The following is a 26,293-nucleotide window of genomic DNA, read 5'->3' on the forward strand; positions in this document are numbered from 1 at the left end:
TTAGTTTTTGGTCATGTGACCACATATTTTGAAGAGGCGTCCATTCCGCTCATCTTGCAAAAAAGGGAGACACATGGCTTGAGAGGTAAGCACATTTAAGTTCAAAAAACATTTTTCGCCCTCCAAAGTAAAATTTCCATGGTTGAGGTTTTTTGATTGCTGTGTTTGAACAATTATAGAAAACTTTGAAAACATTTCACACATGTTTTATTGCTTTAGTAAGCTACATTATGAGTCTATACAGTTAACATGATGCTAGCTCAGAACAGCTGGGGGAGGCATTTTTTTCGAAATGGTGGGCCTGGGGTAATTTGTGCCAAAGGACCTGGGGTAAGTTGTGCCACTGGCACAACTTAACCTAACTTATGATTATTTACTATATATACTTTTTTGTATTTTACCGTTATTGTACATCTTTTCTTCCATTGATCACTAAAACTATGTGTCATTCTTAATTTCAGATCAAAATCCATCATGTCACGCAGATACTAAAGGAAGACAGACAGGGCTCCAACTTTTCAAAGTTTCTGAAGCAAAGTTATGAGGCCTGTTGATGGAAAGTCCATCTTAACATTTAGAGAGAATGATGAAGGAGTCATCCCTTGAGGTGATGTGCTTAAAAAAATTCCCCCACCATAAAAGCGTGGTGACAGAGCCAGAAGGGAGCGCAAGTTCATATTCCACTGCAGCATTGACAAGTGGAACGTCCAGTAGTAGGTCCGATCTGTGAAGATATTCAGATGCAGATGCAGTTAGGTGCTCATTTTTGATTTTTGATTTTGTTCTTAGCCTGGGTTCATGTGGCACTGGGCCTTGTTGAAGCAAATGGCCTTTGATGATGTTAAAACTTTAAATAAGTATTAAACAAGTACTTTTGTATTGAATTTGTCTTGTTTTTATCTAGCATTATCATTTTATATAAACTTTATTTCAGACACAGTTGGTCCATATGAAAATACAAAAAACATTACAAAACACAAAATTTTATATTAAAATGATCTTTTACTTCAGTTATCAGTGGCACAATTTACCTCAGTGTATTCTGACTAATGGCACAATTTACCCCGCACTTGGGGTAAGTTGTGCCACAAAACCATTTTTTTCCAAAGCTATATTTCTCACACAGTTTATTCAAGATCCAAAATGATTGCTCCCAGGGATGCACAACATCCTGAACTGTATGAACATTTTAGTTGCAGGCATTCCTGTTATCCCCTTGTGTAAAAGGCACTTTAAGTAAAAATTGGCACTACTTACCCACTCTCCCTACATGCTGTCATAATCACCAGATAACCCTTGGTACTCCATAAACATCCATTTTCCTGACTTTACCTCATTTTCTGTTGTAAACGGGCTTTTCTTTGAAGGAATTTTGGGCTTTTATTTTGGAAAAGTAGTACATGCTTCCATTAACACTGTTGAACCCGAAATTATCCACGTGTTTTGTTAAAAATGTCCTATTTTGCAAAAATGTGACTTCTATTTCAAAGGGGTCTGAGGCTCTTATTTTAATAGTCATGTCTGTTCCACTTAGGAAACACCAATATATCCATTTGAGTGTCAGAGTCGGTCGATTACACACGTCCAATTGTCTGTCTATCCATCCATCATCCATCAATGCTTAAAGCTGATTTCAGGTGTATGGTGTGTGTCAGGAGACCTTTCTGCAGGGTGACATGTTTAGATCATTCCAATGTCATTCAAGTGTTGCTTCTCAGCGGCTTGATGTAAACATTCAGAATGGAAGGCACTCAGGGGCTGCTACTGCTGGGGCATTGTTGCTTCAGTCATGTGTGATTTCTGGTCACTGTGCGCCATCTGCTGTAGAAACCAGGTACAACATGCAGAATGTTTGACAGCTGTCAGGGAGAGAAGCTCTCATGCCCATATATGGTGAAATTTGTCACATGTTGTTAGAGTGGGAGAGCAGAAACAGTTTCTCTTTGGTAAAAAATAGCTACTGAATCCATTCTGTCTGCCAAAGTCAGCAAAAAAAAAAAAAAAAAAAAAAAAATCACGTTTGGCAAAATTAGTTGCCTCTCACTCCAGAGGTTTCAGAGCAGTCCGACTTGTAATTTGACTGGGGAAGCCTGAATTGGTGAAGAAGGCGAGATTTTTGAGCAAAATTTTACATAGAAAGTGGAAATAGCGGACGGTTGGATTAGGTCATGGCTGTCAGTTTGAAAGTTGTAGATCTCAACGAGACGAACGCGTAATGTGATTTTGATCTCTGTACGAAATTCCAAAAGACAAACAGTCCATCTTAGTGTTTCTGGGTGAGGAGTTTTGAGGTAAATTTGATTTCACAGGAAATCGCGGCTTCCTGTTGGATTTAGGACAAGGGTGTCAAACTAGTGAATTTTAGATCTCGACAAGACGAATGCATCCACGTCCATTGATCTCTCCGACATTCGGTGGGACGCAGTGTCCATTGTAGTGCTTCAAGTGGGTTTTCAGACTTCAAACTTTAATGGTTAACACCATCCACACCGTGAGACTTTTGAAAAAGTTTTTAACAATATCAGAAGAGAAACTTGTCCTCTATTATTTCGCGCACTCTGACGTCTCTACGACAAGTGGTCATGGACAAGATAATGTTTAAATGAGGAGTCATTTTTTCGCCAAATATACACTGAAATGGAAGTAACGGACTCCCTGTTGTATTAGGCAGTATTCTCAATATTCTCTGTTACGCCCCCCTAGCAAGAACAAAACAATTCCGCCCTCCCAACACTCTCGCCGCAACTATAAATAATAGCATTTGTCTATAAAATTGTTATAGGTACACCTCTGCAAACATCCTTGTTAACATTAAAGAAAACAAAAAAGAAAGATACAGTTCAACTTACAAGAGGACTTTATTAACATTTATTAGTCAAAGAAAAGATTTTAAGTGCATTAATTTGCCTGAAATTCAAAAAATAATATCCTTGTTTAAAATGTAAACATTTTGACAGACTTATTGCACCATTTGCTGCTGGAAAATAAAATTACACAAATCAATAAATAATGACAAATTCAAATCATTTCAGCAACATGACTCAGCAGCACAATACGAGGGTGGACCCAAAAGAATCCGGAATTGACTGTAACTTTTATTTCTGACATTTCAAAATAAAAACATCACGGTCGCCTTCAAAATAGTCTCCATCGGCATTAATGCAGCGCTCCATTGTGTCTCCCACTTCACGAATGCGTCGTCAGACCCGCGCGTAATTGTGCCATTTTTTGGCGGCTGCTCCACATCTGCAAACGCTGTCCTTCAGCTGTTCTTAACTTGGGGAACAATAAAAAGTCACTCGAGGCTACATCGGCGAATTAGGGGATGGGGAGGAGATCATCTCATTCTTCGCCAGAAACTGCATGACGTGCAGCGCCGTGTCCGCTGGCGCACTGTCGTGGGGATCAACCGGGCTCCACTCCGCCATACGCGGGCAGCTTCCTCCTCATCCTCACGGAGCCGTCTGAGGACTTCGATGTAGTAGTCTGATTTACAGTCTGACCTGGAGGGACAAACTCGCTGTGGACGATACTCAGGACAGCGAAGAAGCAGCTCAGCATTGTTTTCATGGCTGAGTGGACCTGACGCGCGGACACCTGGCCCTTTTAAACCACCCGAACCACTCATGGACTTGATTCTTCCCCAGAGCATCATCCTTGTAGACTTGCTGCAACAAGGTGAGTGTTTCTGCTGCTGTTTTTTCCCAGCAAAAAGCAGAATTTAACGTTTGCGCGCTGCTCTGGCTTCCCAGTCAATGTCGCCATTTTGGAAAAAATCGCAGACCGCCTCTGCACTCTGTTACTATAAATAGCGCCTGACAGGCTTCAGTGTAACTCTCGGAGCTCAGATTTCTCACAGATGTGCATGAGGCTTACCTGTAGTGCATCTGACGGCCAGAAGTCGGAACTCATTATTATTGTTTTCTGACCAAATTCCGGTTTCTTTTGGGTACCCCCTCGTATATAAAACACTTTAACTACAAAACAAAAACTAATAAAACAATTTGTGCTGATTTTTTCCCTTTTTATCATCAAAAATGAGGAAGCCAGGATTAATGGCTACAATGAGCACGTTTTGCAGTGCACAGCTTCTCAAAGCGAGGTTTGAAGCATACTGCAGCTCTCAGCTCCTGCTCAATGTTTAGCTGGGACCTGTACCTGGTCTTCAGTGCAGCAACAGCAGAGAAGCAGTCTCACAAAGGTAAGATGTTGCAAAAGGAAGCATAATGCCCACAGACCTCTGCCCTAAGAGTGGATCCGGCCTCTCTACACTCAGCCAGAATTCTCTTTTGACTCACTGTCTTCGTCTCTCTCCACCTTTCTTTTCATCCCTGTTAAAAATGCCTTCATGTTGTCTCAGGGTTTGTTTACTGTGCTTCACATTGCAGCTCGTTGCAAAAAAAGCCTACACCGTAGAGCTGCGCACACTCTGACAATCAGAGCGCCACTGCCAACTACTGGAGTTAATATGCAATTACACTTCATTTTAGTCCGGCGGGAAAAAAGCATGTATAGGCGTTTCTCTGGGTGGAATTTAGATCTTGACGAGACAAACGCATGAGCATTGCTTTGATCTCTCTACGACATTCCTAATGGTTGCTGTGGCTATTTTACTGTTTCGGAGGGGCGCTAGAGAACAAATTGGGTTATGGGGGTAACTTTTCCATTTTATACATTTTTTCCAGTCTGGATGTGCCTGCCAAATTTGGTGAGTTTTCATGCATGTTTCGGGTGTCAAATTTGGGTTCAAACAGGAGGCACGATAATAAAAAGAAACGGACGAAAAAACAATAGAAGCCTTGCCCTCAGGCGAGGTGGCCTCAGGTCTGAGGTCACCTCGCCTGAGGGCTCGGTCCCTAATTAAATCGTAGTCGTGAATACGTGACCCGGCGTTTTGTCCTCCCCTGGGAAAACGTGACATGCGACGTCACTTCCAAATGAAGAGAAACATTTTCTCTTAGAAATTCACTTACACATACTGTATATGATGAGGCAGTAACGCACAGTCACTTAGGAAACAACTTCAGTGTTACTGGTTTGGAAAGATGAACGCGTTAGATTGCTCGTTACTGAAAGAAAGTAATCAGATTAAAATAACGCATTAATTAGTAGCGCGTTAGTGACAACACTGGTTTTAGAGGTGTTCAACTGGAGCGTGTTGCGCTGGGACCATCCACGAAGTCCTTCACCATGCCCTGTACTCCCTCCTCACCCTCCCTAATACATGCCACAATAGCAGTGTCATCAAAGAACTTCTGCATGTGGCATGTATCTGAGGGCTAAGCATCACACAAAGTAGAACTGGGGTTAACTTCTTAACCTAAAGTTCTCTTTCAACATTCGTTTCGGTATCTCACTATGGGATATAGAGACTCCTGTACTGTCAGACAAGCTTACCTCAAAGAAGGCTGAAGTCATCTTGCATTACAGATGTTTCTATAACATGAACTTTTGTCTTTTTAAATAGCACCATGGAAAAAACTGGCGATAAAATCTGTTCCCTTGAAGCGGAATATGTTGTTCAAAAAACACTCGGCAGTGGGACCTTTGGAGTGGTCAAACTCTGCAAAACGCTGCCCTGTGGAAAGCTAGTGGCTCTAAAGATGAATAAAAGGTAGTGCAAACGCACTCATGAAAGAGGTAAAGTAAGAGAAAATTCTCACATTTCACTTGTATTACACCCAAAAACACTGTCTAACATGAGATTTGATATGATCTGCTCCGATTCCAGGCCGATTCTCTGAAGAGGGTGAACAATTTGGGAAGCAAACTTCAATATTGTCCAAATAATTGAGTGGTTCACAGCACGTAATGTTTTCTGTGTGGCAATGGAAAAGCTGGACGTCAGTCTTCATGATCACATGAAGAGTCATTTTTTGAACTGATGGAGATTCCACCAACTATCCAACAGGTTGACTTTAACACAATTCAAGCCAAAACCTCGATCATAACAGAGTAAAGTGTTGCAGTGGGTTTATGATCCATGTGTGTCAACATTCTTTGAAATGTCGGGGACATGTAGGTGACTTATAGTGTTGGTATATGCTTTATTTCAGCTCGCTAACGCTCTAGACTTCCTTCAGCGCAATGACATCATTCATGCTGACTTGAAACCTGAAAACATTGTGATGGTAGGTCTTGCTCAGTGTGGCCATAATAAGAGTAGGAGCTCTGAAAAACCGTCCTAGCTGGTGTCTTAAAAGAGCATTCTGAAAATGGTAACTGTGTTTAAGAGATGACACATAATCATATATCATAAACTGAGCAGAATAAACTTCTGGATGTTGCGTTTCAGAAGAGATGCTCTTATTGTGGTGAGAGACTTTTCGTCAGCTGGTACCATAAATTTTATTAATGAATTTACTGTAACATATTTTATTTCTAATAATAAATCTTGATCAAGTGAACTCCAACACTTCAATATGGTGGAAAATAGTTTATATTTTATTCAATTGCTCATTTTGGCTGTATATGTTTGTATTATTCTATCAGATGACAGGCTAAATCAAATCTTACTATGAAAAGAATTTCTGCAGTCTCTCGTGGGATTTTAAACTTTACCTGAGAGGAAAGGTTCACTAAATAATGCAGTCGGGTGGGGTGACTGAATCTTAACATTTGTGATGACCTTTTGCTTTGCAGGAATAATTTAGCGCTGCTTTCCCAGTGACTTTACACCACAAAAAACACCAGTTTTAAACACATTACAGCTCTTCTTCTCCAGACACTAAACTATGCAACTGGTTTGGTTGGTTGAAATGCTATTTTTGTCCAGATCAAGATGTCTGGGAAACTAATGGATCGACCTTGATTCTTGTCCAGATAGCAATGGTTCCCAGGATATTTGTTCAAGTGAGTCCAGAGACTCGTTGGCTCTCAGCCTCCAGCAGCAGGTGTATCGCAAACAATACTGTAATACCAACAATAATCCAATTTAGGCCATTTTAAATATAACAAATCCAACAGAATCCAACAAGTTTGGATATTTTAATTGTAATAAAGCAAATAAAGTAATAACTTGACAATCGTATAAGAAAACACTGTATTTGATCATAACAGATTTTTTTTAAATAATTCAATAAATCATATATCCTTTGAAAGTGAAGTGCAATAATTGATATAATAAGATAGGATTTATTTCTTGAAAATAATGTTTCATGAAGTTTTTGTGCAGTTGGCATGTTAAAAATAAGCATAAACCACAGTCACATTCAATGATGCAGAATTCCCTCTCAGTTATTGTTCTGTTCACTTTTAATGACATTATCTTCCATTAATTCTTTTTTAAGAAGCCACAATTATTCCAGTATTGTCTGTTATCACATTATTTATTGCAGCAGTTTGTCAAAAATATGGCCCGAGGCCCAAAGCTGGCCCACCAGAGGATCTTTTACCTTAATCTTCCTATTAGACTGTAGTATATTTAGCTGCTTGTGGCCCCTGTGAAAACACCACTTTAACCTGTTAAAAAAACAAGCCAAAACGCTTCCTTTTGTTTGAACGTATCTGCAAAATCAAGACAATATTGTGGAACTTAGTTAAAATTTGAAGTTACTTTCCGTCTTAATGATCTCTCTCTCGATTAACATTATGCTCCAAGCACTGATGACAATCCTTGAGCAGTTGCCTTGTCTTGATGTTAAATGGCAGAAGGGGCTTTACAAGGAGAGGAGGGACTTCACAGGGAGTTACTGAGCAGATCACTCCTTGTTCTCATCAGCTGTCTGAAAAGTTCAAAGTCCAGGAGATGAACTCAAAATACCTCTTCATCCAAGAACACTCTTTGTGTGCCATCTTTGTTCTGTCTGGCTTTGAGGGGGTGTTTAAACACCATGGAAGGCGATCCATGTCATTTATTTTCAGCCTACTCATGATGTTGCTGAAATCTGAGCTCTGAATTACTGTTGACCTTTTATTTATTGGTGTTAGAAAAAAAGCAGACTGACGTAAAAAGGGGTCATCCTCATGGAAAGTGGACTGCATGTTCTAGTTTGAAGAAGTGTGAGGCCACAGAGGAGAGGAGGGGGGCTGTAGGGGTCCCAGTTTCCCAGCTGAGGTGGTCTCTCTGGTCTTTGACTCCACCTGCTGTTTCAGCACAGTGCCTGCCAGGAGGCGTTCAAGGTCCTCTTGGAAAAATCTTCCTTTGTATTAATAAATAAGACCGTTTCTCTCATTAATAGGGAAAATTAAACTATTCAGTCAACATTATTAACATAATAATATACAGCATTAACTTTCAAAAACAACTAAACTAAGTAGTTATCAAATGAAAGGCTCATTGTTGTCAACTTCGACTTCAAAATGGAAGAGAAAAATGTCTTTTCACAGGTAACATTGCAAAAACTACGGTGAAACACTACAGAGAGGTTGTGAAGCTGCAGACTCCCATGTGTAACAAATCCGAACAGTTCATTCACAGTTTAGGGGAAACATAAATCATTTACAACTTAAATTTCTTTAAGCTCAAATAAGCGCAATGCTCCATAAGAAAATAACAAATCTTCCGAAGAGCCATATGCTTCCAATGAGAGTAATGAGATTTTCATCTGACTTTCCAGAACAACTGAACAAACTCCATCAGCTGATGGTAATCATGTAATCAAATCAAGGCTTTCCAACCAGCAACAGTATTTCAAATATTGGATTAGAGACATATTTTATATGACATTCACTTCATAACAACTCAGCAGCTCAGAAGGTTGTAGGTTTAACTCATCACTACTCTTTTTATAGCTCATTTCAGTTCTTCTTCATGTTTCCTGTTTTAGAAAGCTTTATGATAGCGCATCAGGCTGACCTTTAACATGGGAGTCGGGGACTTTGGATTGAATCCAGTTGTGGCAGGAAGAGCATCTAATAAAGTCTATGGTGCATTTTACAATGACTTCTTATGGTGAGCACTATAAAAGCAAGCAATTTATTTGGGATATCATAAACCAATGTTTCAGCGTGAACAGAAAGGCAGTAACACACTGGGTTTTTTTCTATATTCAAGTACCATTTATAGTATATAATCTACTTCTAAAGGTAACATTTTTTATTTATGATCTAATAGTTTGAGGCATGCTTTGAATGTAGATATCATATTACAATGTAATTAAATCAAGTGCCTGCTGCAGAGTAGAAATATGGCACCTAATCCTCTTGACAGAAATACTTTCAAATAAATAATCATGGTGAAAGTTTATTAACCTTTTACCTTTTCTAGATTTTGCAGGTTTGATGTAATCTAGTTGATTATATTTTTAATGAGTGATTTCCATAATTTTCGGTTGCGTCTTTTCCGAGGCGACGTGAACGCAGCGTGCCGGTCAGCTGACTGTGTGAATTAGTCATGTGGCGTTCACTGACAGAGGTGAACCCGCACAGCTCACATTCTCAATAAACAACGTTTTCAAAACAAAGCGCACCTCGGAGCGGCTGTGTCGGGACCTCTTTTTTGGATTTCGGGATGGCGTGGACGAAATACCAGCTGTTCCTGGCGGGACTCATGTTAACAACAGGCTCCATTAACACCTTATCGGCCAAGTGAGTAAAAACGAATGTTTCTTTGTGTTTGTTGAAGTGAAACGAGCCAGAGCGAAGTCCCACAAGCAGCGAGATAAAACCGAGCTATTCTTCTGTTCAGCTCTTTTATACACGTTAATTCAAGTTTATTAATGAAGCCATTTGGTTTATAACATGTTTCTTACAAGCTGTGATACAGTTGTGGTTGTTCAGCGTCACCGGAGGCACGCGAGGACACGCAGGGTGAAAAATACCCGTATGTAAAGGTGTTTTTCTCCTCTGAATTTAAAACAAATCCGTCTAAAGCAGCTCTGAAACTGAAACTGAAGGGTTTTACTAGCTGATAAAAGCTGCTTCACTTCGGTGTTTGAGTCCAGACTGAAGTACAGACACGGTCCAGCTTGTTATTGAGGTCATTGATAAGGACTGAAGCTGTCATGTGATCGATCACAGCTGATTGAGTTCATCAGTGAAAGATGAATCTAAATAGATTATCCAGGAAAGTGACAATTTAATTATCTTTAATTCAAACTTCACATTATTCACAAACGTTTCCTTGATGTAAAAATAAATCCTAATCTAATTATAATTTCTGATTGGATAAAAAGCAGTTATAGTGTAAGAGAATGACATCAGGTGGTGATAATCCCACCTAAAGAATGCCTCAACAGGTACTACAAACAATATGAAATCTGATTCTTAAGATTATTAAATTGAGGTAAATCAGAACAAACAGTTGTATTTTTTGCAAGGTGTTGATGGGAGAAAGCATTAATAAACATTTTTGATGTTCCAATTTGTGCATGACAAATGTAAAATAATACGCTTGAGTCTAGAAAAAACAATTTTAAATGCAGATGCAGCTAATTGAGCATAGAAAGGGAATGCTGTCCTCTCTGCATCCTCATTTTGTTCTTCTTCATTAAAATGTTGGCGTACAAGCTATTCAATTTGATTATCTGAGGACGAAACTGGACCTTCTTTTAGCTCAGTGTGTGCTGAGGTAAAACATGCAAACTTCACACATAAAACTCTAAAGCGCAGAAAGTGGTAACCACAAAGCCTCCAGATAAATTCAAGTTTCTCAATCATGTCTCTTAGATGATTTGCAGATTTTCACTCTTTTTTCAGTCACCGCAGGAAGAGGTTGGTCATGCAGTGAAACAAGAAATTCAGCGTTTCTAACTTCTCCATTTATCTGTGACGTCAGCTTTCTGTGTATCACGTTGCGTGTGTGTGTGTGTGTGTGGTGTGTGTGTGTGGGTGTGTGGTGTGTGTGTGTGTGTGTGTGTGTGTGTGTCTGTGTGTGTCTGTGTGGGTTTGGTGTTAACATGCCAGTGAAAAACAGTAGTTACTAACAAGGTAGAGTTTCCCAGCAGTCACCTGAAACCGGCTGTGTCACACTCCGGCTCTGTTGCAACTCGCAGACCGGAGTCATTTGATGAAGTTCTGCATCAATCTGCAGTCTGCAGCTCCCTCAGCGTTTCTTTTATTGGCGTCGGCGGTTCAATGAGGAGATGGGTCATCATTCTCGTGTCTGCTCCGGTGCTCGGTCACATGTTTCCTCCCACTGTCTGACTACAAAGTCTAAGATTTCTGAAGATGTCAGCACTTTTTAAAAAGCAGTGTAACTCATTTAAATAAACACTTTAATCTGACTTTTCAACGCATTAATAAATTGATGTTTTGAATTCATAAATGAATTCATAAACAAATAAACATGAATACCTTGAAAATATGTAACACCCTCAAATCATTATGATTAAAATTGTTTTTTCCATATTGATTTACTACATATGTGTTAATCTGTGGAACCATTTTGTTGCAGTTCATGTTATAATTGTTTGCAATTCCTGACTCAGCTTGTAAAACTGTCTGTCCGTCTGTCAGGTGGGCCGACATGTTCTCTGCTAAAGGCTGCCACGACGGCGCGGAACACCAGTTCTCTCACCCGTTTGTACAGGTACAAGAAAAACCTTCAACATTTTCAACTGGGCCACAAGTTCAAAACAGGCACAGAGTATCTCAGCCACAACTCTGATCTCTTTCCTCTGTGACGCTTCCCTCCAGGCCGTCGGGATGTTTCTCGGCGAGTTGAGCTGCCTCGCCGTCTTTTACATCCTGCTGAGTCACGACAGACGCAGGTCCGAGCCCAAGATGAACCCGGGCCAGAGCTTCAACCCTCTGCTCTTCCTCCCTCCCGCCATGTGCGACATGACGGCCACCTCCATCATGTATGTGGGTGAGTGATGCAGGTCGAGGCCTTTTATAAAAACATGAGAAATACGGTGAAATGCGCCTGTTTTGTTCATGAATCCCATTCTTCTTTTCCAGCCCTCAACATGACGAGCGCCTCCAGCTTCCAGATGCTCCGGGGCTCCGTCATCATCTTCACCGGCCTGCTGTCGGTGGCCTTCCTGCGGCGCCGCCTGATGGCCAGCCAGTGGCTGGGCATCCTGGTCACCATCCTGGGCCTGGTGGTGGTGGGCCTGGCCGACTTCGTCAGCGGGAACAAGGACGACAAGCACAAACTCAGCGACATCATCACGGGTGAGCTTCAAAAGCCGCAATCCGGTACAACCTGAGAAGTGTTTCTGTCTGACGCTGCCGCTGCTCGGCCCTGCAGGAGATCTTCTGATCATCATGGCTCAGATCATCGTCTCGGTGCAGATGGTCCTGGAGGAGAAGTTCGTCTACAAACACGACGTTCACCCGCTGCGAGCGGTCGGCACTGAAGGTACGGCCGCACGCAGGACGGAAACACTTTACCCTGAGAGAAACACCAATCCTGCAGGAGTGGGGAGGAAGTTCTTAAGAGTCAGTCCTGTAGAGGGCAAAGGTCAAACGCCAGTATTCACCAGTAACACAGAATGCCACTTGAAGACAGCACAGATTTCTTTTAGTTTTTTGTTTCAGTGCAGAAGTGAAGAAGTGGGAAAAACATTCATTCTAATCATGTTAGCATGTTAGCATTCACAAGGCTCTATAATAATAGAACATTTAATTTATATGTTGATTTTAAGGCTCTGAGAACATGTATATCTATTCGTGTTCTATCACACTTCATGCAACTCAGGCTGGAGCTTTTCTGTGCTGACAATTTTTACAATTTCCAGTGCATAAAAGTTTGGATGAAAGCCTTCAGGAAGAAGAGTAATCTTTACTCTTTTTGCCCCGTTTACATAAATTTAAAACAATTACATATTTATTACGTCCTTATATTGACATACTATTAATGTACTAATGAAGCATTTTACTGTACTATGGTGTAACCACTTGATCTCAGAGTAAGAGACTCATTAATAAAAACAAATGATTAAAAAAATACAGTCAAACATTTTCTGAAAATGTGTTTATTTTTGATGCATCGCGTTGAAGATAGATTATTAGAGCTACAGCAGTGAGTCCCTAAGCTTAACTTGAACACCTAACCAGAGCGCTACTTATTTTTAAAAATGAAGCCGTTTTTAAGACAATTCTGGAAAACACTTAATGATGAAAACTGAAATATTACAATGCAAAAACTGTAAATCATGATACACTTCTGATAAACTATTGGTTCGGGGATAGAAAGAGGAAACGACAGAGAGCAAAATGCAAAAGATTGTGGTGATAAAGTCAGCTGCTTCCCACGGAGAGCCAGAAAACTGGATTAAAATGACACATTTCACTACAAAGCGATCAGCAGTGTGTCCTGAATACCGGTGTTCCTGATGTAAATCTATTCTGGCTCCTGTCCAGGATTCTTCGGCTTCGTCGTGCTGACGCTGCTGCTATCCCCATGTACTTCATCCCGGTGGGCAGCTTCGGCGGCAACCCCCGGCAGGTCCTGGAGGACGCGCTGGACGCCTTCTGCCAGATCGGCCACAAGCCGCTCATCCTGCTGGCGCTGCTGGGAAACACGGTCAGCATCGCCTTCTTCAACTTCGCCGGCATCAGCGTCACCAAGGAGATCAGCGCCACCACGCGCATGGTGCTGGACAGCCTGCGCACGCTGGTCATCTGGGCGGTGAGCCTGGCGCTGGGCTGGGAGGCCTTCCACGGCCTGCAGGTGCTGGGCTTCCTCATCCTGCTGGTGGGCACGGCGCTCTACAACGGGCTGCACCGCCCCCTGCTGGCCAGGATACCGTGCTGCGCCGCCCTGGCCGGCGAGGATGGCGACGCGGAGGAAACGGAGAGGCTGATGGGTAACGGCCGAGCGCCGGCGGACGGCGACAGCTAAGAGCGGCGGACTTATTGAGACGGGGACTGTCTTTATGTTTCATGCGTATTTTAACTGAACAGTTTTTTCTAGAGAGGTGATAAATATGTTAAATTTAAGAAACGGAACACAAGTGGAATCTCAATCTGAATCCAGCAGAACGCTGCCAGCCTGACGAATCACCGCCATGAAATCACAGTCTGCTGTTTTCTGCACTTTATGTTTGTTTGGATCAAACTGAACGAGACGTGGGTGTTGACCTCGGTACCTTTACAGGAGCTGCAGGTCACATGGTGTCGCCTTCTTTCTTCTTTTCATCCTGAACGTAATTCAACCTGCTGCAGTCGTACTGACACACCAACTGTTGGCCTAGAAGAGGTTTTCCTTTAATCTTAAGATGTTTTACTGTCATGGACGAGGCTCTCGGCCTTCCTGAATATTCTTTCTATCACAAAAACAAACTTGAACTGACAGACTTTTTTTTTTATTGTTGTTTAGTGCCAAATCACACAAGCACAGATTCATGAAAACGGAACATTTTTAAAGCATCATCACATTGTTTTAAATAATATTTTCAATATTTCTATCAGTGGTGATTTTATGTGACGTGTTCATCCTGATCCTAAAGGGTTTTGTGTTTTTATTTTTTTTTTTTTATCAATGTTGCCAACTGTAGGGTTTGATTCATCATGCAGATGAGTCGACTTTCCTGTGGCAACTCGATGGAGGCATTATTTCAGCAGTTCTCTGGTACTCCAGCTGTTCTTCAACCTCAGAGTATTCTGAAGAAGGTTTTTGAAAAGACACTCGGTACATTTGCTCTTTGACTCTTTCTTTTCTTGTGTACGCAGATGTCAATCTTTGTTGGGCCGTTCAGGGTGTTGGCTGTGATGCACTGTGACACAAAAGGGAACCGACATTAAAAAATGAGACTTGTCACGATTACTGCGGTGGTATTTTTGCTCAGGCTTGTGTAGAAAACTGCTCTGTAGATGAGGAATGATGATCTCATCAATGCCGGTTTTCTATCATGATCGAAAGGATGTGCACGTGACGTATTTTATTCAAAATGATTGGAATAAATTATTTAGGAGAAGAATGAATCGATGAAAACTGGGTTCACCAAGGAATCTAAATTGTAGTGTTTTTAAATGCACATGTGAAATGACTGCTTCTCAAAAAGTATTAACACATTGGAAACATTCCTTTTCCCACGCTTCAGTTCAAGGAAGGAAACTTCCAAACATATTACATTTATTACATATACATTACACTTTCAGGGTTCAATTTTTTTTGCAGTTCCTCAAATCTACAAAATCCACTGAATCTTGTTTTGAAAAGATTTTTTTGTAAAGGGTAGAAATTAAAACGTCTGATAGTTATCGTGTGCAGAGACATGTCAGTAAAAGCATCTAGTGTCACCAGCAGCTGACACCTGCCTCCACTTCCTGAGTCCAGCCTCTTTAATCCCAGAAGACCACTGTGAGGTCAAAGGTTAAATCCAGAACCCCCCTGGAGATCTGCTCACGTGACAGCCTCCAGTTCTATGGGAGTCGTCTGGAGATTAAAAACAGTCCTGATGGTTTATGCTCAAGTACAACTACTGACGCACAGCTTAAATTTTAACTCATTTCAACTGCGTATCTATATGTTCAGTTCTCATGCACGTACGCACACATGCACACGCACCCCAGACTCAGCCGCTGGGTGGCAGCATTCTTCCAGGAATAGCTGTGGCCTGTCCTTGCAGCGTGTGGCTGGTTCTGGTTGTGGCTGCTGCCTCCTGAGTGCTCTGAGAAAAGTGACATTACATTATGTTTGTCCGCAGAACAATGAGACTTGGATCATAAAACAAAAGAGACTCCGTTCAGACTGCCTCCGCTGCCTGCAGCAGAAATAGACCCGGTTACACAACATCAGCACACGACATGAAGAACAGGAGAGCATGCTGGGAACAGCATGGGTCAGTCATATTCAGGAGGTTTTTGGAGGGGATTTTTTTTTTTCTTCTTACAATTAAAATTAACTTCCTTTGCAAAAAGCAGCAAAGCAAATCTGTTTTGTGAGAAAGGCACAGCTTTTCATGGATCAAAATAAAAATGAATAAAACATTTAAAGACTCTTCTGGGAAAGAGTGGAATTAAAAAAAGAACATTTCCAGTAGCTGTTTTCTGCATGGAAGTGTCCCAGTGCGAATTGCGTGTCCCAAACCGCTGAGACCAACTGTGAGAGCCACGGCAAAAATGGAACTGCTAATCAGGAGATGTCCAAAGGCAGACATGTTGAAGCTGGTGATGCAGGGAATCCAGCCTTCATGCTAAATTACACACATTTCCTGAGATGTAAGTGTTACATATATCACACAACTCATTTTTTTTTTTTGCTTTTGTATACAAATGGATCCTGTTGACCCAGTTGTCGCCTCCCTTGCTGCTCTATCTGCTGCAGAGCCAGGCTCCTCCGTCTGATGGATGGAGTGTTTCCGTGGCAGGCCGCTCTGCTCGGGCCCACATGTGAAGTCCTGCTAGAGCAGCAGGCAGCGGCGCTCTGCTCTGCATCAAACCGCCTCATCTCCACACATCTGAAGGGTCTCACACACACACACACACACACACCACACACACACACACACATACACACACACACACACACACACACACACTGTACTGTATTTAATGGATACTAAACCAAAATGCAATATTAACATTAAAAAAAAAAACTCTTTCATTCATATCCATGACGAGGTTTTTCATGTCTACTTTTTATGGACATATCTCCTGGACTGTTTATGAGATTGAGCTTCATACACACACACACACACACACACACACACACACACACCACACACACACACACACACCACACACACTAGTCATTATGGCGGTAACATGAGCTTCTCGGTGGAGTTAAAAACACCCTGTAATGTGGAAAGTTTTGAGAGTTGAAGTTATCTCAGAAAAACTGGCGGAAGCTCTCTTTGATTACTCATTTTTTTGACGACTCTGCTGTTATTAAATCTAAATAAAACCATTCAGCACCAGAAAAAAATGATTTTAAACCTGGGATAATGTATAACATCAGACAAAACATCAGAGGTGGAAAAACTACTGAATTTTTTTTTTCTTATACTGTTATATTTCTGAAACTACAGTCAACTGCAGTATTTTATTAAAGAGCAAAGCACCTTCCTCAAAAGCATTGTCAATACACAACAAAAAATGAAGATCTACATTTGAGGCACACTGTGCAGCTGAATAATGAAATATATGGAAATTGTACAATAAATAAAGTCTTCATTTATTCTTTTAAAAAAATAAACTTGCTAAAAGATCAAACTATTTTAATAACTTTTCAAGACTCATTTCTACATATTACTGAGTCTTTCAGGTGTTGGGATGTGTGTGTGCAGAGCTTCCCGCTCCATCTGCAGTGGTCCAAACGCTCTGTTGGCCTGACCTCTTTGACCTCCTGCAGCTCAGAGCTGGGAGCCGCTGACGCGGTTCTGCTTACAGTTCGTGTGATTTACCCGTGTGTACGTTTGCACGCCGGGGCTGCGGCGAAGGCCTCCAGCCTCCGCGCAGGACGGGACTTTAATCTGTCCCAGCGTAAACACCGAGGCACAGAGTCGGCCTCGTTTTTAAAAGCTCCCATTAAAGCCGCCCCTCGGGTTGTTTACAGCCGGGGGCAGGCCGCGGAGAGAGGGATCAGGCTCACACTCCACCGCCCTGCTAATGACCATTTAAATGTTTTCAGGTCTGACAGGGAGAACACTGCTACCACAAAAGGAAACATTAATGGGATTTATTCTCGCTCTCTTCTGTCAGCTGGGTTCATGTTGAATGGCAAACATTTAGAAAAAAACTTGATGTATCTTGTTGAAAATACAGATAAGTGTCAGTTTAAATCCTTCACTGTGTAGGTGAACATTTTGCATCTTACAGTGTGTCTCCTGGGATGAATGACATTCAGCCCATTTTGAAACTTTTCGCCTATATACATTTAAATATATCTTCATTTGTATTCTTTTATACTAATACTTCCATTATCCAATTGTCCAGATATCAGTAAGATAGTATTGTGAAAGTAAAGCATGACACACTGAACAGAATGAAAATCAAGTTTCACAAACTGAACGTTTCTATTGAAACGAAGTGCTGTTCCTGATTTATCCACTAGAGGTCTCAGTGTTCCGTATGAGGAGCTCCTGTGATGTGATCAAGCTGTGAAACAGTGATGCTCAGTGATGAAGAATTAGCATTAAAGCCCAACTCTCTTCTTTATATTTTATTTACAAATAGCATCAAAAGATTGTTGAGTATATTGAGAAAATCAGGAAATTATTAATTTCAACGGTGGCTGTTCATTTGTACTACTTTTTAATTAAATATTTACTATAAATACTCTGTTAATACAGTAATTATTGCAGGAATTTAAGAGGAAAACAGAATATGACCATTTCTTGGTCAAATTTTGGAGTTGATCTTTCCTATTGTTAGATGTGCTGTCTTAATCTTCTGTATCCAGGTGGTAAAAATAACCTCAACGCCAGTGAGAGTGGCTCCAGCCTGCTTGAAATCAACACCTAAAATTGGAATTAATATAGTAAAATTATTCAAATCAAAGTTTGCTTCTGCTGTTTGTGTTTAAACATCGAAATCTCATCTTTTAAAAAGGAATAAAGAAATATTTAAATGACAGACTGGCTGTGCAGAGAAGAAGCCTGAATGGTAATAATCTAGAGATTCTGCAAATCTTCATCAAATTAAGATTTTTTTTTTTAACGATTTGCATCCATTTTTATGTTTAATTCAGGTACTTCACAATATGAAGATGGAGCTCATCCAGAATCAGAAGAAATGAAGATGTTTTAGGTACTTTAGGTATTTGAGTATAGTCTCACACACACACACACACACACACACACACACACACACACACCACACACACACACACACGACTAATTGAATGATACAATCCTATTTATATTTTCCTTACTTTGGGTGGAACATCTGTGGGAAAAATTGCTGCTCAACAAATTTGTTTGCACACAGAAGGTTTGCCTCTGCAGCACAGAACGCACGTTTAAGATAAACTGCTATGCTCATTTATTGTTGTTTTACAGTTGGAAGGTTGTTTTTACCCCATTTTAAATCAGCTTTACTACTCATCTTACAAACGCTTGCGACTCACATTTTTCTCTGTTCCAATTGAAATCCATCCAACACGTATTCCTTCATTCCCTGGTCTTCATCTTTAATTTAATCACTATTTGAAATGGAATAAAAGGATCCATTGTGTCTCATATAAAATCGATGTTCCCAGTTGCAGACAGCATTTTTTTTTTTTTTTTTAATTTACTCTGACCTTTGACCTCTGGCATGCTAATTAAAACTGATGCGAGCTGCTGTGGCCCTGGGACAGAGTTCAGCGTGTGCAGCACGCTGGATGTGTTCAGGGTCACTCAGGCTGTGTTCTGAGAGCTCTTCAGAGGTATCCCTCTCTTCTGTTCTCTCCCTCTCCTCTCTGTGGAAATGATGGCAGCGTGCCATACAGAAGGCTGTGTACAATGGCCCAGGTCCCATTAAATCTGCGAAAGTTCCTTCCTGAGGCAAACATTGCCAGAAATAGTAATCTTGGCCGGGGCCGGAGCCCTGCGAGAGGGGAGCAATAATTCTGGGTGTAATAATGGAAATCATTTAATTCTGTCCAGCAGCATGTGATCCAGCCGAGGCTACATGCAGTCCGAGGTGCTCATTCAGTTTTCCTCCGGCTGATAAGACTTCCTGAAAAACACGCAGCCAGCAATCAGGCGACAACAATAGCCCCCTGAAGCCCCCCCCCCTGTCAGATGCTTCAAACTCCAGGCAGTCAAACGGAGCACAGTCGCTTTGTTTCCGTGCACATGTGACTCATAAAGGCTTTGACATTCTGTTTTCATGTTGTTTGGAGTTTGATGAACGGAGCTGCAGCTGAAACTGATCTAGGATATGGATTTCACTCTATTCCTTCATAGTTTAATAAGCTCTGCTTAGCTTTTCTAAGAGTTCCTGCTGAAACTTATGAATTCTAGTTTTTTTGCTTTGTGTTTATGATCACGTGTTTGTCACCATTTAACTTGGAAAAGGGCAAAACCCTGTTAAACATACAACCACCACCAAATTTAACGCATAAATGATCCATTCAGTAGCTTGTTAACTTATAATAGAGTATCAATAATAACTGATCCTCATTTTGTCTCTGTTTCGGCCGTCAGAAAGTACTCCGAACTATTAGTCACATTCACCAGCTCGCACGATAGCAGCTGCTGTACACGGCACTCGACCTCCATTGGGAGCAATTTGGGTTTCAGTGCATCGCCCAAGGAAACTTTGGCACATCTGTGGAGGGGAGGTCGAACCACCGACCTCACAACTGGAAGATGACCCACTCCACTGACTCACAGCTGCAGGGACAAGTGGAGAAGCCTCCAAACATTATCACTTCCCTGAGATCAAGAATAAAGTTAGAGCTTTTTTTTAAGATGTCAAGCTGAAAAATGAAATATCTGGCATTACTTTTTCATACTCTGTTAAAGCTACATAATGAATCCTATCATGATTATCTTATAAATGCAATGGCTATGGTTTTAGTTAAAGGCTGTGTTGTATTGTGAGAGGAAACTTATGAAAAAAATCCTAGAGCAATCTTATTCTTGAGACTGTAGGTCAAGTCTAAAGTGCTTAAAGTCATTTAAAAGCACAGACTGGAATTGTTGGCACCCACTTTATTTCCACCTGCAATCATTTATACAGCTCCAGCAGAACTGGCTGGGAAAAGCGAAATAAATGTGAATAATGGCGTCCAGCAGGGGTCTGGCACGAGCAACGATTTTAAATTTCAACGTGTGATTTGTGGATTAAATTTCTATTTTTTTTTTTAAATAATATTCAATTTTCACATTTAGACTTTTAGTATCCCTGTAATGCATGAAGGCTGAATTCAGGATGTGTGTTCACGGCTGACAGATTAATGCTTTCTTCTTTCTCTACAAGAGCTTAAATCAAGCTTTATGCGCAGTGGCATTTTAAAATGGAAAAACATTGTGCACAAAAGATTAACTGTAATGTTCTATAAAGTCAAAAAAGGTGTACATACGTGTTCGTGCATTTTTACGTTATTTTCTTTCTTAATATTTGTGAAGGGCCTGCAAAATAAGTTTTTCTTGGACTGTGGTAAAAAAAAAAAGAAGAAATTGCAAGAGATATATTTCCTCCACCTTCTACTCTAATTCAGGATTTATATCGAAGTTATATCTTCTGCACATAAATGTATTTAAAAACCTAAGAAATAAGGAGACGCCATTCCATGATTAACTCTAAACTCATGCTGCCTGAATTTGTGCTGTTAGTATATCCATCTAATTTTGCTTTACACTGTTTAATGCTATTTAATCCTTTTGTCTGGGGTTCTCTGATTCATCAGCGCTCATTCCTTAAAGAGTCTGTGTAGTTTCTCTTCCTCTCCACTATCTCCCTCTCCACTGACGCCGTGCGTAAAGACGCAGATCGGAGGCCTGTTTTCTTGCGCGCTTCCCACTGAAGAAGCGCGCCGAGCACCTGAAATAACTCGAGGCGTGCTGCGCCTGCCACATCCTCTTCCCTGGATTGTTTTGACTGCGTGATGGAGGGCAAACGTTAAATGTCACTTCTAATTTTAACCCGGAAAAGTGTCACTCCAAAACATCATGATAGCAGGCAGTCGGGGTCATCGGCCCTTCCGCCCGCATGAATCAAGACTTTTTAAATGAATGCGGGCTTCTGAAGCCATTGTTTCAACACATGCAAAGAGAAACAGGCGATCGGAGGGTCCGTGGAGGCAAAAGGGGAAGAGGGGGAGGACGAGGAGGGGGGGCGCAAACAGGCTCTGCGCTGCAGAGAAAGTCAAAGAGTTCATTCAAATTTACCACCAGAACATATTCATCTCTTTGAGCTTAAATATATATGAGAATCAAAGCTGCCACGGCGATTACAGACCCTGAAAACGAGTCGTTTGGGGTCAAATGAGCCGCCTCTATCGTGCAGGAAAACATCATAATAAGGGCTATTTGTGTCCTTGATTATAACATTTTATTGGCCGCAGCCCAACGTGTGAATCTTGAGGGGCCTTGCGGATGAAGTATCGCCTCTGAAGTTAATTGTGTTTTCGTTTAAGAGGGGAATAGATTTCCTCTGTTTATTATGAGCATGGGGACGGATTTGCGTCACCGTGCAACTTGCAGGTTGAGATAAAGTTGCACAAATATTGAAAAAGGGAAGTTCTAACAGTCATTATAAAGTTTCCCCCCTTCTGCTCCGGAAGAAATAAGGATTTCTGCTGTATCCTAAAATACTAAAAGCGGTTCTATTTTGGGGGCAAATCTAGCAGGCGTATCCGCTCATTTAACACGAATCACAGCCCATCAAAAACAGGATGAGCTGCAGCTAATAGAGTCTCTCCTGGACCCGGAGCTGGATCACTGCGCACTTTATTACAGAATACGGACCATTCGCATTTTTATTGTATTATTATTATTATTTTTCATTATTGCTCTTGCCTTAATTTAATCTGATTATATTTATCAGCCAGTTTAGAGCTTCGCTCTTTCAGATCAAATATCTTCAAACACGTGATGTGTAGTAATTTTTAAAATAAGTGTATCAAAATCAACACGAGCTTGTTTATGCGCGCAGTGATGTGGGCGAACAGGAGGAGACTCTCTTCGAGTGATCAATCCATCATGACGGGATTAAAATTGTTCCGAGATGTCCCTGATCGTGCGCGCGCGTGTGCGTGTGTGTGTGTGTGTGTGAGAGAGAGAGAGAACTTGTGAGTTGCACATCATCCTCAATGCGTTTTCGCATTTTAAGGGCGTGATGTGAGGGAACGCGCAGCGCCCATTGGCTGAGCTTCGGCCCAATCGGGGCGCGCAGAGGAACTTCGGAGTGGATCAGCAGGGTTTGGATTTCAGAGTTGGGAGAGCGATTCTGGCACCAGCACAAAGAGGACGGTCATCTGTCCTCCTCGAACGCTACGCGTGCCTTCTTTTTTTTTTTTACATGTCTGTCCCGTTATAGCCTCTTGTGAGAGTCGATCCGCCGCGCGCTCGAGGCTCCGGGATGTACACGGCAGGGCTCAACCCGTTTTACGCATCGAACTTCAGCCTCTGGTCCGCGTACTGCGCGGGGGGCTTCGCTGTGGATACAATGAAGAAGCCGTCGTTTTGCATCGCAGACATCCTGCAGGCCGGGGACGCGGAGAACATCCCGGGATCGTCGGCGCTCATGGTGCACATGGGACACCACCACCACCACCACCACCACCGCGCGCAGCAGGGCCACTCCGGCGGCTCTCCGCTGCGCCCCGCGCCCGTCGCGCCGGAGCCGTCGCTGTACGGTGCCAGGATGAGCCCGGCGTCCGCGTACCACAGGCACGGACTACAACTGACCTCGGTGTCCAGAACCGCGTTTAGCTCCCAGCAAGCTCCGCCGCCCTCAAGCAAAGACCTCAAATTCGGAATTGATCGGATATTGTCCACAGACTTTGATCCAAAGTGTAAAGAAAAGTCGTCACTAAGAGGTGAGCAGAGAGTTTTTAATTACATTAAACTATTCCAGAAAGATGTGGGATGCTCTTAAGATGAGGGAATCTAGATTGAATTTGTCACAAGAAGACTTTTTTTAAAAAAGTTTAGAAACTGAAAGGAGACGCAGTGGGTGTGCACTCAGTTACCTGTTCCACTTTCTAACAGTGCCAGACTTGTTCACACAGCAGTTAGAGCGCAAATAGCCTCCTATTAAGGAGCCCTGTGGGGGAAATCCTCTCCTCTTTTGCCCCCTAACAAGAGGCCAGAGGTCAGATTCAGCTACAAACAGCAGCTGGAAGTTTATTTCAAACCTCGGGAAAAAGCAGGTCAAAACAAGGCTCCCTCTAAGTAAACTCGAGGTTCTCCTCGCCCATCTAGAGAGTCAGTGGTCAGTGTTGGTGCCATAACTGTGTGCTGACTGAAGCCTCTCGCTCTGTGACAGATCTCACATCCATCGTTAGCTCGAGCCGTCAGTCAGGCCTCCACGTCCCCGTTCAGCCTCCGGCCAGCCAGTACTTCTCCTCCATAGACCCCGGGATGAGCGACGCGTCCTCCATGATGAGTTCACTAGGCAGCAGCAGCAGACAATCAGGCCAGCATCAGTTTCAGGACACCTTCCCAGGTAGACACCCTTCCAATGCAGGACCGTAGCAGACGGAGGAAATCTCACCTGCTTCCTTTTGGTATTGAGCTTCAGAGCACCTGCAGTGACTGACGGCGCCATCCCTCCGTGTGTTGTAGGTCCGTACGCCGTCCTCACCAAAGACACGATGCCTCAGACGTACAAGAGGAAGAGGTCGTGGTCCAGGGCAGTGTTTTCAAATCTGCAGAGGAAAGGACTGGAGAAGAGATTTGAGATCCAGAAGTATGTCACCAAGCCGGACAGAAAACAGCTGGCTGCCATGCTGGGGCTGACAGACGCTCAGGTAAGACGCACCTTCATCACAGGGAGAGGAAGGCTGTCCTTTCAACACCAGAAAACACAGTAAAATAGAAGTGCTCAGAGAAATACAGCCAAGATGATTTTATTTATTTCATATAACCACTATAAACTGTTTTAGAGTTAATAGTCCAGTTTAATGATGCACTGTTAAATACAGTTGTTTGTATTTCCTTGGGGTGTTGACCCAGATGGAATTCAACACACCACCTCAAAAATAAAAATAAAACTATTCCGTCACAAGCACATCGGTAGAATTAAGGGTCACTTCCCTCTTTTAATTGACAGCACAGATGTATTTCATATTGTTGCGCCCACAAATGCATTATTTATAAATTTGCGTGTTTGTTTGTGCAAAAACTTGAAATGTGACATAAACAATGAAGAAAGGCAGGAGAGGCGGTGATCCAGGCCTCCTCCTCTCATTGTGCTGCTGATCCAGATCCATATCTTCTGCTGCATCTCTCCACTTGTTTTTGTTTACATTTCATCATACTCCAGTTAACCTGCAAATGTCAGAGCCACTTCATCTCCCCCAGCAGCAGAATGACAACAGAAACACATCTCCCCATGCTAGTACTATCTATATATTTTCCATGATTGTACAATTTAAAATATATGGGTTAAAACTGTTTCACTGTTGTTCAATGCACTTTCTGCAGAATTTTGTGCTCAATTCAAATAATATTTCTTTATTCGGACAATTAGTTGCAATGATTAGGAATTAATGTACATTTTGGAGAAGCTTGTCTGACGCCACAAAAGAGAATAATAATGCAAAAAATATATGCATATAAAGCGATAATTTTATTATATTCGTGTGTGTTTTTTTTAAATCCAGGTCAAAGTTTGGTTCCAGAACAGGCGCATGAAGTGGAGACACTCCAAGGAGGCCCAGGCCCAGAAGGACAAGGAGAAGGACGAGAAGCCGGAGCAGGGCGCGTGCGAGGCGGGCGGCAGGGAGTCCCACGAGCCGCTGTGCGAGTCGGAGTGCGAGAGCGAGGGCCGCAGCGAGTGCGAGTCCGACGAGGCGGAGGAGGAAAGCGGCGCAGACGGACAGTTGGACATTTTGGAGGCGCACAACAAAACCAGCGTGATCATGAGCGGGAGCGGGAGCGCGCCCGGCGGCGGCGGCGGCGCGGACGCAGTGACGGACACAGCGGCGTCTCAGGCGCTAATATGAAGGCAGGGACGCTTCAAGAACAATGAACACGGCGGGTTTTTACTATTTCTGGCAACTTGTTAGGACACCTGGAGACTCACTGAGGAAAACCAGGGCGGTTCAACCGCCCTCTAAGCCATAGTGCGTTATTTCAAAGCCCGGAACAGAAGGAAGTGTTCGAATTAAGTTGTGAATTTCAATTCCCTTTTTTTCCCCCATTAAAAAAAGAAACAGCGAATATTTAATTCTCGAGGCCACAGCCTCATCGCCTCGCGTCTCCTGTCGTGTTGATCTGAGAAGCTTCTGTGTGCATGTAGCTTTTCCTCCTCGGAAGGAAATAACTCGGCTGTGAATTTACGTCGAGGTGATGAACCACTCAGTTTTACCTTCTAAATGAAATCTCAGAAAATCACGGCAGCCTTCATGTATTTTTGATATAAATATATATATATATATATAGTTGTGTTTTTTTGTTTTGTTTTTTAATAATATTTTGCACTGAAAATATTGTAAATAAAATGTTTTCTTACTTCAAGAATTGTATTATTATTATTATTATTATTATTATTATTATTATTATTATTATTATTATTATTATTATTTCTAATTACAATTTGTTTCCTCATTATAATTAGTTGTCAGTGCTACGATTTTCACACAGGCCTTAAATAAAAGTCCCTTTGTCTTCATTTTTTTAACGTTTACAATTTGCCAAAATTTAAGTGACCCTCTGAATAAATAAAGAATCAAATATTAATAGGTTACAACAACCATCAGCTTCAAATGAAGCTCACTTTTTTAAAAATTCCAAAGGACGATGGGATTTAGGAAATGACCAGGCCATAATTTCAGGAATGAAAATGACAATTTTTAACAATTTAA

The 26,293-nt window shown here is 41.9% G+C and overlaps 2 protein-coding genes across 3 annotated transcripts; both read left to right on the forward strand.

The window, feature by feature from the left end:
• Positions 1-9,347: 9,347 nt before the first annotated feature.
• On the forward strand, positions 9,348-14,751 carry LOC115402034 (solute carrier family 35 member F6-like). Its single transcript, XM_030110450.1, is given in 7 exon segments — positions 9,348-9,528; positions 11,398-11,470; positions 11,578-11,749; positions 11,842-12,057; positions 12,134-12,244; positions 13,249-13,281; positions 13,284-14,751. Coding segments are annotated over 7 exon segments (1,128 nt in total). The 5' UTR covers positions 9,348-9,451; the 3' UTR covers positions 13,730-14,751.
• An 8,043-nt stretch (positions 14,752-22,794) lies between these two features.
• Positions 22,795-25,940, forward strand: LOC115402033 (H2.0-like homeobox protein). Of its 2 annotated transcripts, XM_030110448.1 has the most exons (4): positions 22,795-23,302; positions 23,752-23,931; positions 24,051-24,235; positions 25,091-25,940. In XM_030110448.1, the coding sequence occupies exons 1-4, from the start codon at positions 22,843-22,845 to the stop codon at positions 25,430-25,432; spliced, it is 1,167 nt and encodes a 388-aa protein (XP_029966308.1). In that variant the 5' UTR covers positions 22,795-22,842; the 3' UTR covers positions 25,433-25,940. The 2 variants fall into 2 exon arrangements, with proteins under 2 accessions (XP_029966308.1, XP_029966309.1); XM_030110449.1 differs by lacking the exon at positions 23,752-23,931.
• Positions 25,941-26,293: the final 353 nt, after the last annotated feature.

This window comes from Salarias fasciatus, chromosome 15 (assembly GCF_902148845.1).
Source record: "Salarias fasciatus chromosome 15, fSalaFa1.1, whole genome shotgun sequence".
In the NCBI taxonomy this organism is placed as follows: domain Eukaryota; kingdom Metazoa; phylum Chordata; class Actinopteri; order Blenniiformes; family Blenniidae; genus Salarias; species Salarias fasciatus.

Excerpts from the sequence above, each read along its gene's own strand:
- LOC115402033 (XM_030110448.1), top strand. The coding sequence starts at position 22,843 with ATGTACACGGCAGGGCTCAACCCGTTTTACGCATCGAACTTCAGCCTC. Across the intron at positions 23,303-23,751 it reads AGAAAAGTCGTCACTAAGAG|ATCTCACATCCATCGTTAGC; the intron begins GTGAGCAGAGAG and ends GCTCTGTGACAG. Across the intron at positions 23,932-24,050 it reads GTTTCAGGACACCTTCCCAG|GTCCGTACGCCGTCCTCACC; the intron begins GTAGACACCCTT and ends CGTGTGTTGTAG.